Genomic DNA, 14597 nt, shown 5'->3' with positions numbered 1-14597 from the left:
GCAAGGTCTTTTCTAAGTGAAAAGTCTGCAAAGGTAGCCTTGGGCTCTGCAAGCGTCTGTAGCAGGAAACAGCAAACAGGGCTCATGCTGCAGACCCTCTGCAGGGAAGGTGGCCTGGGAAGCGGGCACAGACCCCGCCCCGGGCCCTCACTCCACCCCAGGCAGACAGCAGGCCTCAAACATCTCCAGCCACACTTGTGGCTGCCAACGCCCCCCCTTCTCCTACAGCCATCACAGCCTGGAAAGCCTTGTAAAGAACAAAGCAAGCACTGGCCCTGTCTGCCCTCCCTCCACCCTCACCCAGGGTCTGGCTCTCGGCTGGCTCAGTCTTCACGCATGTTCCCCCAGCCTGCCCGGGCACACGCAGGCACCCATGCACTGCAGTACCATCCGTACATCTCCACACGCATCACCTTACACGCCTGCCAAGCACGCTTCTAAAACAGAGGCACATATGCAGTTTTAGGAAACAAACATCTTTATTTAAAAAAATAACTTACAAACTGAGAGAACACTCTGTTCTTCTTGTTCCATTTTAAATGTCACTTTACAACACTACTAATGTCACAAACTGCGCTACAGAGCAGTTTTTGTTCTGTATCCTGTGCCGGTACAAAACACCACACAGATATAAAACTATTGTAAATAAAACACTTCAGCCAAGACTGGCATATATTTATATATATATATATATATATTTATATATTTATATTTATATATATATAATCTCATGTCAGCTAACAATTACTGCATCCTTAGTCAAAACCAAAGTCAAACTAATCTTCAAACTCTAACAATCTGAGTAAGCCAACACGACCCCTCCCGTACAACTTTTAAAATATATTTAACCTTTCAAATACGTTTGGAAGGTTTAGCAATAGTGAGAAAATAAAAGTCTTAAAACTTAAATACAAACCGCCATATTATAAGAACAATTCAGGACACGAAAGGTTCTATGGTACAGGTGTCCCGGTGCGTCTGTCCTGAGCTGACTCTGATCCACACTCCGGCCTGCTGCTGCGCTACTGGCGTGCACAGCAGAGTGGCCGCCACCCTGGTCAGTGTGAGGCAGACGGGAGGGAAGCAGGGGGGGCCCATTTCCTCAACGCGTCCCCCACGCATCCACGCACCCCCAGTTTCCTGCACCCCGGGAGTTCACATGTCCCCGGGCCTCTGCGGGGCGGTGTCACTTGGTGTTCTGCTCCAGCGCTGAGTACTCGGTCTCTGACACCCTGGAGGCATCGATGAGTTTGGTGAGGCCGGTTTTGGCCGAGTACTTGAAGATGAAGGCCTTCATCAGCTCGTACCTGTAGTTGCGGTTGATGAAGCTGTAGAGCACTGGGTTGACGCAGCAGTGCACGAGCGACAGGCACTGCGTGACGTGCAGTGCGGTGAAGAGCGCGTTCTCCAGCTGGCAGGTGAAGGGGATGTAGTGCAGGATGGAGAAGACGTCCAGCAGCACCACCACGTGGTACGGGAGCCAGCACACCAGGAACACCACCACGTAGGAGAAGATGATCTTCCGGCTACTGTGCTTCTCCTGGTCGCCAGACGCCGAGATGGCTCTGGCGAGCAGGAAGTAGAAGACGGCGATGACGGAGAAAGGGATGGCGAAGCCCAGGACCACGGAGACGAGCTCCATGCCGATGAGCCATTCCTTGATGCTGTGCTCTGGGTAGAAGGAGCGGCAGTAGGTCTCGTTGTTCGAGGCGGAGGTGACGGTCTTCAGGTAGTAGGTGTCCGGCAGCGACACACAGAAGGCCAGCAGCCACACAAGCACACAGACCACGCGGCGCACCGTTTTCTTCCGGCAGCTGGAGGTGTTGGCGAAGTAGGTGATGGAAAGGTAGCGGTCCACGCTCATGCACGTGAGGAAGAAGATGCTGCCGAAGAGGTTGATGGAGAAGATGAGGTGCGTGACCTTGCAGGTGAGCTCGCCCATCGGCCACTGGTTATGCTGCACCAGGCTGACCACCCAGACCGGGATGGTGATGACCACCCACAGGTCAGCCACGGCCAGGTTCAGGATGTAGCAGTGTGTGTCGTAGCCCGTGGTCTTGGCCTGGATGTTCACCCAGACCACCACGGAGTTGGCGATCATGCCGATCACGAAGATGAAGATGTAGATGAAGGACAGTGTGTAGAGCAGGACGCTCTTGTTGGGCATGGCGGGGCACTGCAGCGTGTCCACCACGATGCAGTCGCTGCTGTTACATGGCCAGGTGATGTCGGAGTAGTTGCCAGGCTCCGCGTAGTCGAAGAGGTGCAGGTCCATGGTGCGTGGGGAGGGAGGGGCCGGAAGACCTGCAGCAAACACAAAGGATGGAGCACCGCGTTAGGACAGACGCAACTTCCGATCGATGCTCTCAGCAGATCTGCTCTCGCCAGATGGCATCTTCACCAAGAAAGGAGAAAAGAGGTCTAGCACTTGGTGACTCACACCGATAATCCTAGCCACTCAAGAGGCTGAGATCTAAGGACTATGAGTCCAAGCCAACCTAGGCAGGAAAATCCATGAGACTCTTGTCTCCAAATAACCATCAAAAGGCCAGAAGTGTACATGCGGCTCAAGTGGTAGAGCACCATCCCTGATAAAGCTAAGCCAGAGCATGAGGACCTGAACTCAAGCCCCAGCACAGACAGACAGACAGACAGACACACACACACACACACACACACACACACACACACACATACACACACACACAGGAAAGAAAACAACCCTAAGACATCTGTGCAAAACAAAATAAAACACACCCAGTCTCAATCCACATGGCACTCTGGGAGAGAGTCCTGTTTGTTTTCTAAATCTATTCATGGCTGTGTTCTGGAGACATCATCAGCCTGGCTGTGCCCAGAGTGTGAAATCAACATGGTACAGGGGCCAAAGAAACGTCAGGCGGCACAGCCAGGGTCTTGGTAACGCGGATGGCCCGCCCATTCTCAGCAGGGGACTGGGGAACCCATTTACCCACATCCCCCAAGAAAGGCAGGGCTGATCCGCTCCTGGCAGGCTGACCAACAAGGGTCCCCCTGTGGCATCTCAATGAAAGCATTTCAAATCCTCTTCCAAATGTGACTTGATGCTTTTCACCTTTCCAGAAAACCCTTAGACAAACCTGGGTCTTGGGCCAAAAAAGCCACTTGAGAAACAGGGAACTTATGTGCAGTGTCCAGCTCCATTGCCTGCACCCCAAATCTTCACACTAAGGGTTTGCTGTGTGACCTCCCATGGGGAGCCGACCAATCAGGCCCTTCTCCCCGGCTTCCCTGCCTTTATTTGTTAGCCTGCTTTAAGAGCAGCGTGTGCCAAGGCCCGAGGCTGGGAAGCCGCCACCTGCTGCCTTTCTGGAAGGAAGCTGACCAGCCTGCCCCCTGACTTCCCTGCCCCCCGACAAGGGGCCAAAGTGCTGTCACCATCGCACAGCCCCAGGTAAGGCTGTGTCTGGGAGTTCTCCGCAGCACAGCGGGAGCCCCGGGAGCTGTTTTCTGCTGTCTGTCTCTTTGACGGCCCCCAAATCCCACAGTCCTGGGACGGCTGTCCTCCCCGCCCCCACCCCACCAAACCACACCAAGTGGCTGCAGGGGGTGGAGGCCCAGAAACACCTGCCCCTGGCAGCTGCCTCCTGCTTTCAGGCGCGTGTCCAGCTCACTGGTCACAGGTGACAACGGACTGCCAAGTTCGCTTCAGGTCATGTGAGGACTGCCTAGAAGACAGAGGAGAGCAGCCATGGTCAGGGCCCTGGGGAGCCACCCGGAGAGTCTAAAACTGTAGCTCAGAAAGCTCTGATGCTAAGACCAGGCGTTCCTGGGCTGGAATTCTGTGTCTTTACTCACTAGCGTCTAGCTTGAGACTAGCTAGTTAGGTGTCTACCACCCAAGGAAGCAGCATGTAGCTCAGCGGTACCCGGGGAGCTGAGAGAATCCGGTACCCAGTAGATGCTCTGGTCGGGGGGTAAGAACGTGGTGGGCTCTCAGGAGGAGGCCATCTCTCTCCCCTTTAGAAGAGAAGCACAGCTTCACCAGCACCGGAGACTGGCTCTCACCAGCTGAGCAGCAGGGGACCATGGGCTCAGAGGAAGAATAAGGGCACATGACATGAACAGGATCCTGAAAAGGCACACAGTTCCACACCTCCCTAGACCCCCAGAACCCCAACACTCACAGCAGGTGACATTTCTCCTGAGTCCCAGTCAGGAGACAGCCTATGGTCTGGGAGAGGTTCCCCTCCGGGGACATAAAGAGCCCCGGGTGTCCCTCCTGGTGCCCTCACTGCCTCAGTCTCCTCTGCTCTACCTCTGGCTTCCTGTGATGCACATCCCCACCCCCTCCAAATTCCTCCTTCCTGGGGCCCACTGGCCATGCAACCAGGAAGACCGCTGTCCTCAGAGCCGCCCAGCAGGAGCCTGTGGCTACCAGATTGGGAAACTGCCCTCCTCCCCCACCCCAGGAGCACAGGGGGACATCCACCAAGATGTGCAAGATGAAGTTCAGGACAATCTCAAGTTAGGAGACACCGGCCCTGTCCTGGGACGCAGCTTTAAGGACTTGAGAAGACTCGAGTCTATCAAGGCTGCCAAGGACGCCTTCCAAAAGACCGGCCTTTTGTCACCCAGGCTGATCCCCAGGCAGGACAGAAGTGGCTACGGCCACCCCTGTGCCCAGCAGCGACCCCACTCCACAGATGCACAGCAGGGATCTGCTCTGCTCTCCTGTGCCACTCCAATGCAGGGATCTTTTTTTCTTCCTTTGTATTTTCTTAAAATGAACCCCATGTGCAGCTCAGCTTCGTGTACAGAGCACTTTCTCCTATAATTTCATCTGGCCCCCTGGTCCCGGAGAGCAGAGGAGTTTGGATGGAGGACAAGCCACAGCTCCCCAGCCCAGTGGCAACGGGGACCCCAGAGTGAGGGCTCAGTTGGTGTGGCTCGGGCCTCTTCGTTTCCCCAGTGGCACAGCCCAGGCCTGGGCAGATGCAGCCAGGGAGCCCAGGACCCAGAAGGAGAAAGGGGGCCTGGCAGAGCCCCTGACTCTGCCTGGACCTCAAGCCTGCCCCACAGCTCTCTCCATGCAGGGAGACTCCTGTGCGGCCATGGCCTCTCTTCCTGCGCTTGCCAGCCCCAGGCAGGGGCAGGGCGCCAGTGGAGAAGGTGCCTGTCCATGTCCTTCTGGGTCTGTGACTCTGATCTGACGCCTTGCTCCCTGGCTGCCACCTTGGGTCCCGGCACGGAGGTGGCAGCAGCAAGGGCTGAGGTGCCCTTTCTTCTGCGTTTGCCTCTCAGCACAGATCACTGATTTCATGATCACAGGCAATATCTCTGGGATAGGCTCACAGCTCCAGCCACACCCGGCTGGACATGGTACAGCCGTTATAGTCTGAGGCTGAAGAATACAGTCGAGGTGGACAGCTCTGCTGTTCCTGACCACAGATCATCAATCAGACACCTGATCCCTGATTGGCGTGAGGAAGAGGGTGACAGACACTCAGAGGATACAGGTACCCACAGGCCCACATGCTTCCCCTTGGGCCCAAATTAGCATCTCCGTCCTGCTGCAAGGCTCCAGCATGGAGCAGGGACAGGACACTCCAGGGCAGGAAGACGGGGAAGGGCAGCAACCAGATCCTCCACACACGACAGAGACAACGAACAGGAAACAAAAGCCAGAACCCACAAGTACCACACGCTGCAGCCCAGCCTTTCTGTCATTCAGGCACTTTCCATGCCTTGGGTTTCCAGAAGAAAGAATACTACACAGCAGTGAACCCCCTCATCCAAAATAGGAGCTGCGTGGGACGGGAGGTGTGGCTTTCGGCCTTGTCCCTCACCTGAGCCCGTCTGGGATGGTATCTGTCCACTGCTGGAGCAAAGACCTTCCTCAGCAGCTTGCTTAGGTGAGTAGGTGATGCTGAGTCGCAGACAGGGAGAAGAACACACACAGGAGAGCAAACAGAGGGACACGGCCCTGCCCTGTGACGATGCACTTGGAAATAAAAGATCTTGAGTGGAAGCAGAATTCTCAGAGTGCCCTGCACAGAGCAGGGCCTGTTCAGGACATAGAAAACAGATTACATCTGCCTGAATCTGAAAGGAAGGCTGGGTGGCCCCTTGCTCCTTGAATACGGACCAGTGTTTCCAGGCCGGCACTACAGGTCTGCTTATGCTGGCAGGCCGGAGGCAGATAACCCAGAAGACGCCAAGGAGCCTTCCCTACCCTGCTCAGACCAGCCCCACGGCTGGAATCCACCCAGTTCCACTCCCACCAGCCTCAGGCCAGGGCTTAAGAGATATTCTGGATGTACACCTGGAGGCTGCTTCCTCTGCCTGGGCGTTCTTCCCACCCCAATCCCACCCCCAAGCAGACACGGGACAGGGCTCTGCATAAGATAGTGTCTGCGTAAGAGATTCTGGGCAGAGGGAAAGGGACTTAAGACAAGGAAGTTTTCCAGCCCTCCGATTCCACAAGCGCACCTCTCTTCCTGGCATAGCTTCACGGCCTCAAGCATGCATACAAGCATGCATACAAGCAGTATTCATTTTCTAGCAAGAACTTCATGCAAGCGACAGGACTGGCTGGATAAAGAACAGCAAAGCCACCGTGTGGAATACTGTACAGCTGAAGAAAGACCAGCAAAGAGGGCTGCTTTTATAAACAAGGAGAGTTATAGCACATGGTTAAGTGAAAGATGTGTGAACACACACACACACACACACACACACACACACACAATCGGAGTCCTGGCAATGAAGGAGAAAAGACCAAAATCTGGGACTCAAAACAAAGAAGCGTCATGTTCTGTTTCTCTGCACCATGGAGACCCCACTGAGAAGAAAAGGCAAGCGTGCTGGTTTGCCCCCCCCTCCCTCCTACGCGGATGCAGCTCACGGGTCCACGTGGCTACCGCTGCTTCCACCTGCACCCAGAACACATCCAGCGTCCAGCCCGGCCATGCACCCCGGTCGCCAGGGGCTCAAGCTCTGCTCGCAGCCCCCTTGGCGCCGGGGCCTTTGTCCAACACAGAGCTTTTCTGGAAGATGTGCCTTTCCCTCTCAGTCTTATTAATCACCCAGCGAGAGTCTCCACCGCCACCCAGCCGCCGCCAGCAGCCTCGGTGTTCATCGCACCCAGGGCTTCTCCCGAGCTCACCCGGCGTGCTGGGGGCAGTGCCAGAACTGCAAGACTCCAAGCTTGGCGTCTCTGCGGGGCGGTGGTTTGGCCTTCCATCCACATGTTCTCAACCCGCTGAGCTCCTTCTAGAGAGTTCCAACATTCACCCAAGGGGACTCAACATGCTCCCCATGTCCCAGCAGCTGACTGAGAGCCCTTGTCAACATCACCCGTCTGCCTTCCGCGTCTCCTCCTTCCCCTCCAAGCGCTGGGCAGCCCTGCCCTGCTCCCCGCACTGACCACACACCTCCCTGTCTCCATCTTGTTCCTGTATTCAAGGCCGCACACTCCTGGCGTCTCGTTTGTCTTTGTACTGTCACTGGATTAAAGGAACAGGGCACAGAGTGGGTGCTCAGTGAAGCAACTGTCGCTCGATCTCCAGCAAGGCCAGCGCCTGACCCACACTTGCACTGGATGGCTAACACAGCCTCCAGCTGGTGTTCCTGGGGGTCTCTTCCTCAAGGCCCTGCTTTGGGGAGCTGAGGATGAGAAGCAGGAGGTCTAGCCCTACAAGAACCCACCCACCCATTGAGGAGGTCAGAGATTCAGAAAGACTTATCGCCCGCTCCCTGACTTGCGGGGGAGGGGGAGTTGCCAGCCTGGGGGGGGGGGGCTAGGCCTTCAGGAGAAGGGTGATCCAGGAATGTTTGAGTGGGGCGTGGCTCGAGTTACCAACCTGGCTGAGGCAGACTGCCTGGAAAGAAGGGAGATGGCGGGGATAAAGGCCAGGCATGGATGGGGCAGAAAGGTCAGGCCTGGGCCTGTCTGACGGGCTGTGAGGCTTGTGGACAAGGCGTGGCTTGGGGTGGAGGGGACAAGCCACGCCGAGAGGCTAGGGGCGGAATAGCCTCCCTGTCCCTCAGGCCAGAGGCCTCTGCTGCCCCAGGAGCCAGATAAGATAGCACTGGGCAGGCCCTGAGGCCCAAGGACGGGCTCAGATGCAGGAGTCCACCTTGGCTGCCGCGCTGGACCTGGGGCCTCTGCCTCCGGCCATCTCCTTCGCCCGCCAGCTTTCGGCCATGTACGACCTGTGTCCTACAAGGCCGTTCCCAGTCAAGCGCTGACCACCAATCCTACTGCCCGTCCACAAATGGGGCCAGTGAGGACCCTGAACGACCACCGGGACCAGAGGTCTCAGATTCTGAGCAGGAGGGAACTATGTGCAGCAGCAACCTCCCTGGTCCCTGTGAGACACACAGAGCCACCTCTTCCTCTTGGCTGGACCAGTTTACACGGAACATGGAGCTGAGACGGGCCAGTGTCCCATAGAGGATCTGTTGTTCGTTGTTGAAGTGACTCTCTTATTGAGACCCGGGAAGAGCAACCCAGGCCTGGGGGAGCCCCCAGGGAGCAGCTGCCCCAACAGCTCTCTGTGGCCATCCATTAGGCCCGAGAGCTCAGGGACATACTGTCTGCCCCCAGCACCCTCCCAATGGGAAACAGCATTCACTGTGGCCCTGAGTGACTTGCTTTTATACAAGTAAGAAACCTGTATGACGTGCCAGCTCAAAGGTAGATAAATAACGGAGCGAGAAACCCACGCCCTGCCTAACTGTGGCACAGGCCACCTGCTCCCAGGGCATACTCAGCCCTGCTTGACATTGGCACACGGGACAGCCTCATTCACATGAGGGACTGGGGACTGGAATGAATGCCAACCCGGAAGCCAGCGGGTGCAAGGCTGTGACCTTGGGCCCAACAGAGCAGACCCAGAGATCCCCACATGTGGCTTAGCAGATTGGAGTGGGAGCCCCCGCCCCCTCCCTCCCCACCCCAGTTAGAACCAGGAAGAGGCCATGGGAGGGGCACCAGACTAGAAGAAGACACACGCATCCCCAGAGGTGTGCCACATCAGGAGAAGCAGAAGGTGCCAGCTCTCGGGAGGACACGGCCTTTGAAGTGCAGACTCCCTGCCCGGACTCCCTCTATCTGTCCCTTGGTCAACAGCGGTTCAAGGCCACCTGAGATAGTCCTAGTCTGCTTCCCGCCCAGAACAAAACCCAGTCCCCTTCCAAAAGGACTTGCAGCTCTGCAGATCTGCTCATAAACCATGCTGTGCCCACTCACTTCCTTCAGGAAGAAGTTGGGGTTTGTTTGGGGAAAAGATTCCTTTGTTTTTCTCCTGCTTTTTTGGTACATTCTGAGGAACAAAAGCACCCGCTATTCCCAGCAGAAAGCTATCAAGTATTCAAAACCAGGCCAGCCCTCCCCTCCGACCTGTCCCCCTCTCTTTCTTCTAGTGGCCTGCTTTCTTTACAGCCGAAGATGTGTGCTCTGGAGCTCCGCCTTTCTTCTGTGGACTTTAAAACCACTTGTCAGGACACAGTGTTCTGTTTCTTTATAAATTGTACCTATACACATGCAATCCCATGTTCTTAAGAGCAAAACCAAGTCCTTGAGTTGCCCGATTTGAAAGCAGAAATGCCTCTGGGGCCAAATTCCATTCATAGTCCACAAAATCTCTGAAGAAAAAATCTAAAGATCTGAAATGCTGGGGTCCCTTTTGCCCGTCTCGGTCTCACTTAAGTTTATAAAGTGGCCAAGTTTGAGTAGCTTCCACCAACTTCCCAATGTGGAATTGGAAACAGGAGTTCTGTGCCCCAAACCAGCACACAAAAAGCCACTGTTCTGATTAAGTAGGGGGTTTTGTGTTTTCTTTTCTTTTCTTTTTTCCTCCATCCAGCAAGCCTATTCCCCGCCCATTCTGAGCTTGATTAGAACTCATAATACATTCTCAACTCCGAAGACTTGCTCTTACTACAGGGCAGTCACCCCCAAACTCTTGATTCAGTGACATGCAAGCAAACTACCTTGGAAAATTTCTGGAACTTAAAAAAATATATATGAGTGCAAATGCCTGACCCTTAAAAAAATAAAAATAAAAATAAATAAAACTCCTGACAGGCAGCAAAATGCAATGCAGGCCAGTCTCAGTTTTCCTGGGCTTCTGCGGGGTCCCCAGAGCCTGCACCCTCCCCCGAGGGCCCCCCCCAGGAAGCCAGCAGTGTGACACATTCAAGTGTTTACGGGAGGGAGAGCAAGGGAAAAAGAGCAAATTGTTTCCAAACCACAGCCCCATGGGCAGCGCTGCACCCAGGAAAAGCTTTTGCATCCCGGGCCGGCTCTGATTATCCCAAGCCAGCGATTTATCCAGTTAAAAATCTATGGAAAGTTAAGCAGGGAAACCAGAGCCCTGCTCTCCTTTCTAGTCCTGTCTATTTGAGCTCCGAGTTTTCCTGGACTGAAATAAAGGCATACAAAGGCAGCATCTGTGTTTTAAAAGGAAAGAAGAAAGTTACCACATTGAGGCTTGGCAGACTCAATTCCCAGAGATGTCACTGCCCCAATACCTTCAAATGGTTCTAAGCATTTAAGGAGGCTCAGTGCCCTCAGTAGAAAAAAAGCTAATTAATTCTGTTGTAAGCAAATGAATGGAAATGGAGAAGAGAGGAGAGGAGAGGAGAGGAGAGGAGAGGGGGCCAGCTGGTCTGACTTTTACAACTTCTCTTTCTCCCTGGAAGTTGTGCATCTTAGCCAAACACACACTCCCGCCCCTCCTCTCCCCCCCTCAAACTGTCATGCATGCTCACCAAGCCCAGCAAAATTCACATTTTACCTGGAAAGTCTACGTGAAGTTGGACTGAGCACTTTCTAAGACAGCAAGAAATACTCAGGTTAGCAAGGATGCCAGTAGGAGCAAGAAGACGGGACTGTGTAGAGCACTCCTGTTCCAGCCTCTGGGCTGCAGGATCTTAACGGCGCAGAGCACGAAGTTTGAATTGAGTCTGCGATCATTCACAAAGAATACATTCAGAGAAACTTTCAGTCCCGGGTTCTAGTCCACTGAACAATGCCTCTTGGGAGAAGGTCTCTCTTCTGCCATGCTGTGTGCACAGCCAGTTCTACACCACACTCGGGACAGGTCAGCAGTGCCATCGAGCGACTCCTCTGCGCCCCCGGGCAGGCAGGATGGCCGCTGCTCCTCAGCAGGGATCCTCTGCTAGCTGGTGCTGAGGCCTCCACAGCCACAGACACACACCAGAACCTCAGATCTCTCCAGTTCCACCCCCCCCCCCGCCCACCGCCCCAACACCCCCCCCCGCCCCCCCCCGCCCACCGCCCCAACAAGTGACTAAAGAAAACTTCTGCAAGGAGACGCGAAGCCCCAAATGAGCTCAACCCTTAGCAACACGCAGCCTGCCCTTCAGAACCAGACGCCAAAGCACCCAGAAACCAGCACCCAGAAACTCCGCTGGAAAGGCTGGAGTGACTACAAGCAGCTCAGCCGGCCCTCCTCCCCCTCTCGTCCCTCGCTGCCGCAGCACCGCACAACACCCCCACTTTGGTACCCCAGTCTCTTACCTCCTGGCTGGCTGAGCCGCCTTCCTGGCTGTGAGCTGTTGAGCTGGCTCGCGGGCTCCCTCCGTGCTCAGCAGTTTTGTGGCAACTGTGAGCGCCGGGGCCGCAGGCCTGCGTTATATACACTGCAGAGAGGCGCCTCTAGGTGGCAGCTTTGTAACCCTCATCTGCGGCCTGCAACACCCCCCCCCCCCCCCCATCCTGCATGCACACTCCTGCACGCACGCACACTTGCAAACCTTGCTCCTCTCTTGTTTTCCTGCACTCTGGGGAAACACCGGCCTGCCTTCACTCACAAAGTCTAAATGCAAGCACTAGGTCTAGACCCCATGGTGGGGAAATGTCAGCAGAAGAAAGAAGCCGCACTGCTCTGCCCTGACATCGGATATCGATCTGCTCTCAGGTATATCTTTCATAATCCCATTAACATCCCCAGTGCCTTTGAATGCCTGTAGCTCAACTGAAGACTTTGTCCCAAGATAAATTACCCTGAACTTCTGAACTGCTGTGTTGATATCATTAAGCCTGCTCTTTCCTTGTTAATTCCACCAAGAAAAAAAGTCTCTGTATTTTGCTATGAGCAAGTAATAGATCCTGCCAATTAATATAACCCAGAAGTACAGAAACGCATCTTTATGACAGATTTCATTTAAATGCTCCTATTTGCAAAGATCTTGCAGTTATAAAATCCTTGAGAATCTACCAGATGACCTTCTACAGGGCCTGCCCAGTGCCAGACACACAGTAAAAGCTAATCAACCAAAGGCTGTGATAAGGTCCCCTCCCAGGTGAGTCCAGCAAACACTTCATTATTGTCATTATTACTGTAATTAAAACCTGCATTCTTATCTAGAAGTGTATTGTTAAAGTTGTCAGTTGGGGAATCCAGCCAAAACAATGTGTAATACTCATTTCTAATGTTCCATTTGGTAACATCACCCACAAGACATCACCGGGACTTTCACTTTTAACCCCCCCCTGCTGCTCTAATGTGGGGCCTGCCTGCCTCCCTCCCTCCCATCCCCCCTCCCTCCTCCTTCCTCCCTCCTTCCTCCCTCCCTTCCTCTCCCTCTTCTTCCCCACAGCCATGGGCAAGGCTGGCTTTCATGTTGCTCTCTTGCTCTCCTGGAGTTCTTCAAAACCAGGATGTGGAGGCAGTTGCTATAGGCAGTTTCTCCTGAGCTAAGACTTTCTAAGATTCTTTTATACATCCACTGAGAACGACAACAGACCATTAAATGCCAGATCTGGAATCCTGGAGGTGAGAGTCTGCACAGAAACCGTCTAGAAGAAGAAGCTGTTTAGACGAAAGCTTGGCGCGTTACTCTGGGGGCCGGGACCCCATCTGTGGGGACGCGAGGTGCGGGCCTGCTTCCCTGCCCTGCAGTGCCGGGGGCAGCATTGGTGGGGTGCGGGCCTGCTTCCCTGAGTGCCGGGGGCAGCATTGGTGGGGTGCGGGCCTGCTTCCCTGAGTGCCGGGGGCAGCAGCAGTGGGGTGCGGGCCTGCTTCCCTGAGTGCCGGGGGCAGCAGCAGTGGGGTGCGGGCCTGCTTCCCTGAGTGCCGGGGGCAGCTGTGGGGTGCGGGCCTGCTTCCCTGAGTGCCGGGGGCAGCTGTGGGGTGCGGGCCTGCTTCCCTGAGTGCTGGGGGCAGCGGTGGGGTGCGGGCCTGCTTCCCGGCCCTGCTGGGGGCAGCACTGGTGGGGTGCGGGCCTGCTTCCCGGCCCTGCTGGGGGCAGCACTGGTGGGGTGCGGGCCTGCTTCCCGGCCCTGCAGTGCTGGGGCAGGCCGCTGGGCCTCCAGACCCCCGCCCCTCCCCGCTCCCTGCCCACCCGCCCAGGCCTCTCCCTGCTCTGCTGAGTGTTCTGGGGCCAGGCCCAGTCTGGGGGGTGGGGGCCGCTTGGGGGAAATCCAAGCAGATAGGGAGCGCAGGAACCCCATCTCCCTGTCTCCTCAATGGCTCAGACAGACAGAACCTCAGATGGCACCCAAGAAATGAACCCCGGGGTGCGGTACCCAAGGAAACCTGAGCCTAGCCCCGCACCCACCCAGCCCTCACCATGCCCCGCACACCCAGCCCGCACCATGCCCCATACCTCATCCAGCCCCGCACCGAACCCAGCCCCACGCCCAGCCCGCACCAGGCGGCACCCAGCCACACACCAGGTCTACCCAGCCCCACATCGCACCTAGGCCGCACCCAAACCCGCACCCAGGCCACACAAGCCACATCCAGCCCACACCGTACCCAGCCCCAGCCCGCACCAGGCCCCGCACTCAGCCCACCCCGCTTGGCCAGCGCAGCCCTTGGAGCCACACTGGATCCTTACCCAGCCCTGCACTCCGGAAGGACTGGTCCACGGTCCGCCTCCGCACCGGCCTCCGCACGGCCTCCGCGAGCACCTCCTCCGCACCGACCTCCGCACCTCCGGGAGCACCGGCCTCCGCACCACCTCCGCTCTGCCTCCGCACCGGCCTCCGCTCCGCACCGGCCTCCGCACCGCCTCCGCTCTGCCTCCGCACCGCCTCCGCACTGGGCTCTGCACCGGCCTCCGCACCCGGCCTCCGCACCGGCCTCCTCACCGGCCTCCGCACCGGCCTCCACACCGGCCTCCGCACCGCCTCCGCACCAGCCTCCGGGAGCACCAGCCTCCGCACCGGCCTCCGCACCGGCCTCCGCACTGCCTCCGCACTGGGCTCTGCACCCGGCCTCCGCACCCGGCCTCCGCACCGGCCTCCGCACCGCCTCCGCACCCGACCTTGCGCCCTCCAGGCCCCGCCGGCCCCCCCTGCGGATGGGGCTGTGCGAGGCCCCGAGCCCGGCGCTCCGCCCCGCGCAGAAAGAAGTCCGGGCGAGCGGCGAACCCGCGACCCCTCGAAAGGAAATCCGGCCACGACCCGGCAGGCAGGGAGGGAGGCACCGCCCCGCTCCGCAGCTCCTGGCCCGCCTCTTCCAACCGGACCGGACCGGCATCACTGCACGTGCCGCCGCGGCCGTCCTGGAGGGCGGGGAGGCGGGGAGGCAGGGGTGCGGGGTGCGGGGTGCGGGCCTCCCCGCCTGGGCTCTGTCCAGA

At 56.8% G+C, this 14597-nt stretch overlaps 1 protein-coding gene across 1 annotated transcript; it reads right to left on the bottom strand.

Annotated features, from left to right (window-relative positions):
* Positions 1-461: 461 nt before the first annotated feature.
* On the bottom strand, positions 462-11610 carry Ackr3 (atypical chemokine receptor 3). The gene is made up of 2 exons (XM_013023829.1): positions 11530-11610; positions 462-2304 (listed from the first exon to the last, which is right to left on the bottom strand). Exon 2 carries the CDS (start codon positions 2273-2275, stop codon positions 1187-1189), a length of 1089 nt encoding a protein of 362 aa, XP_012879283.1. The 5' UTR covers positions 2276-2304; positions 11530-11610; the 3' UTR covers positions 462-1186.
* Between the last annotated feature and the right edge of the window lie 2987 nt (positions 11611-14597).

This window comes from Dipodomys ordii, unplaced genomic scaffold (assembly GCF_000151885.1).
Source record: "Dipodomys ordii isolate 6190 unplaced genomic scaffold, Dord_2.0 Scaffold1, whole genome shotgun sequence".
NCBI classification, from domain to species: Eukaryota; Metazoa; Chordata; class Mammalia; order Rodentia; family Heteromyidae; genus Dipodomys; species Dipodomys ordii.
Note: the sequence above shows the minus strand (reverse complement) of the source record. Positions and strands in the feature narration are given on the sequence as shown.

Coding starts and splice junctions, on each gene's coding strand:
- Ackr3 (XM_013023829.1), bottom strand. CDS start 2,275: ATGGACCTGCACCTCTTCGACTACGCGGAGCCTGGCAACTACTCCGAC.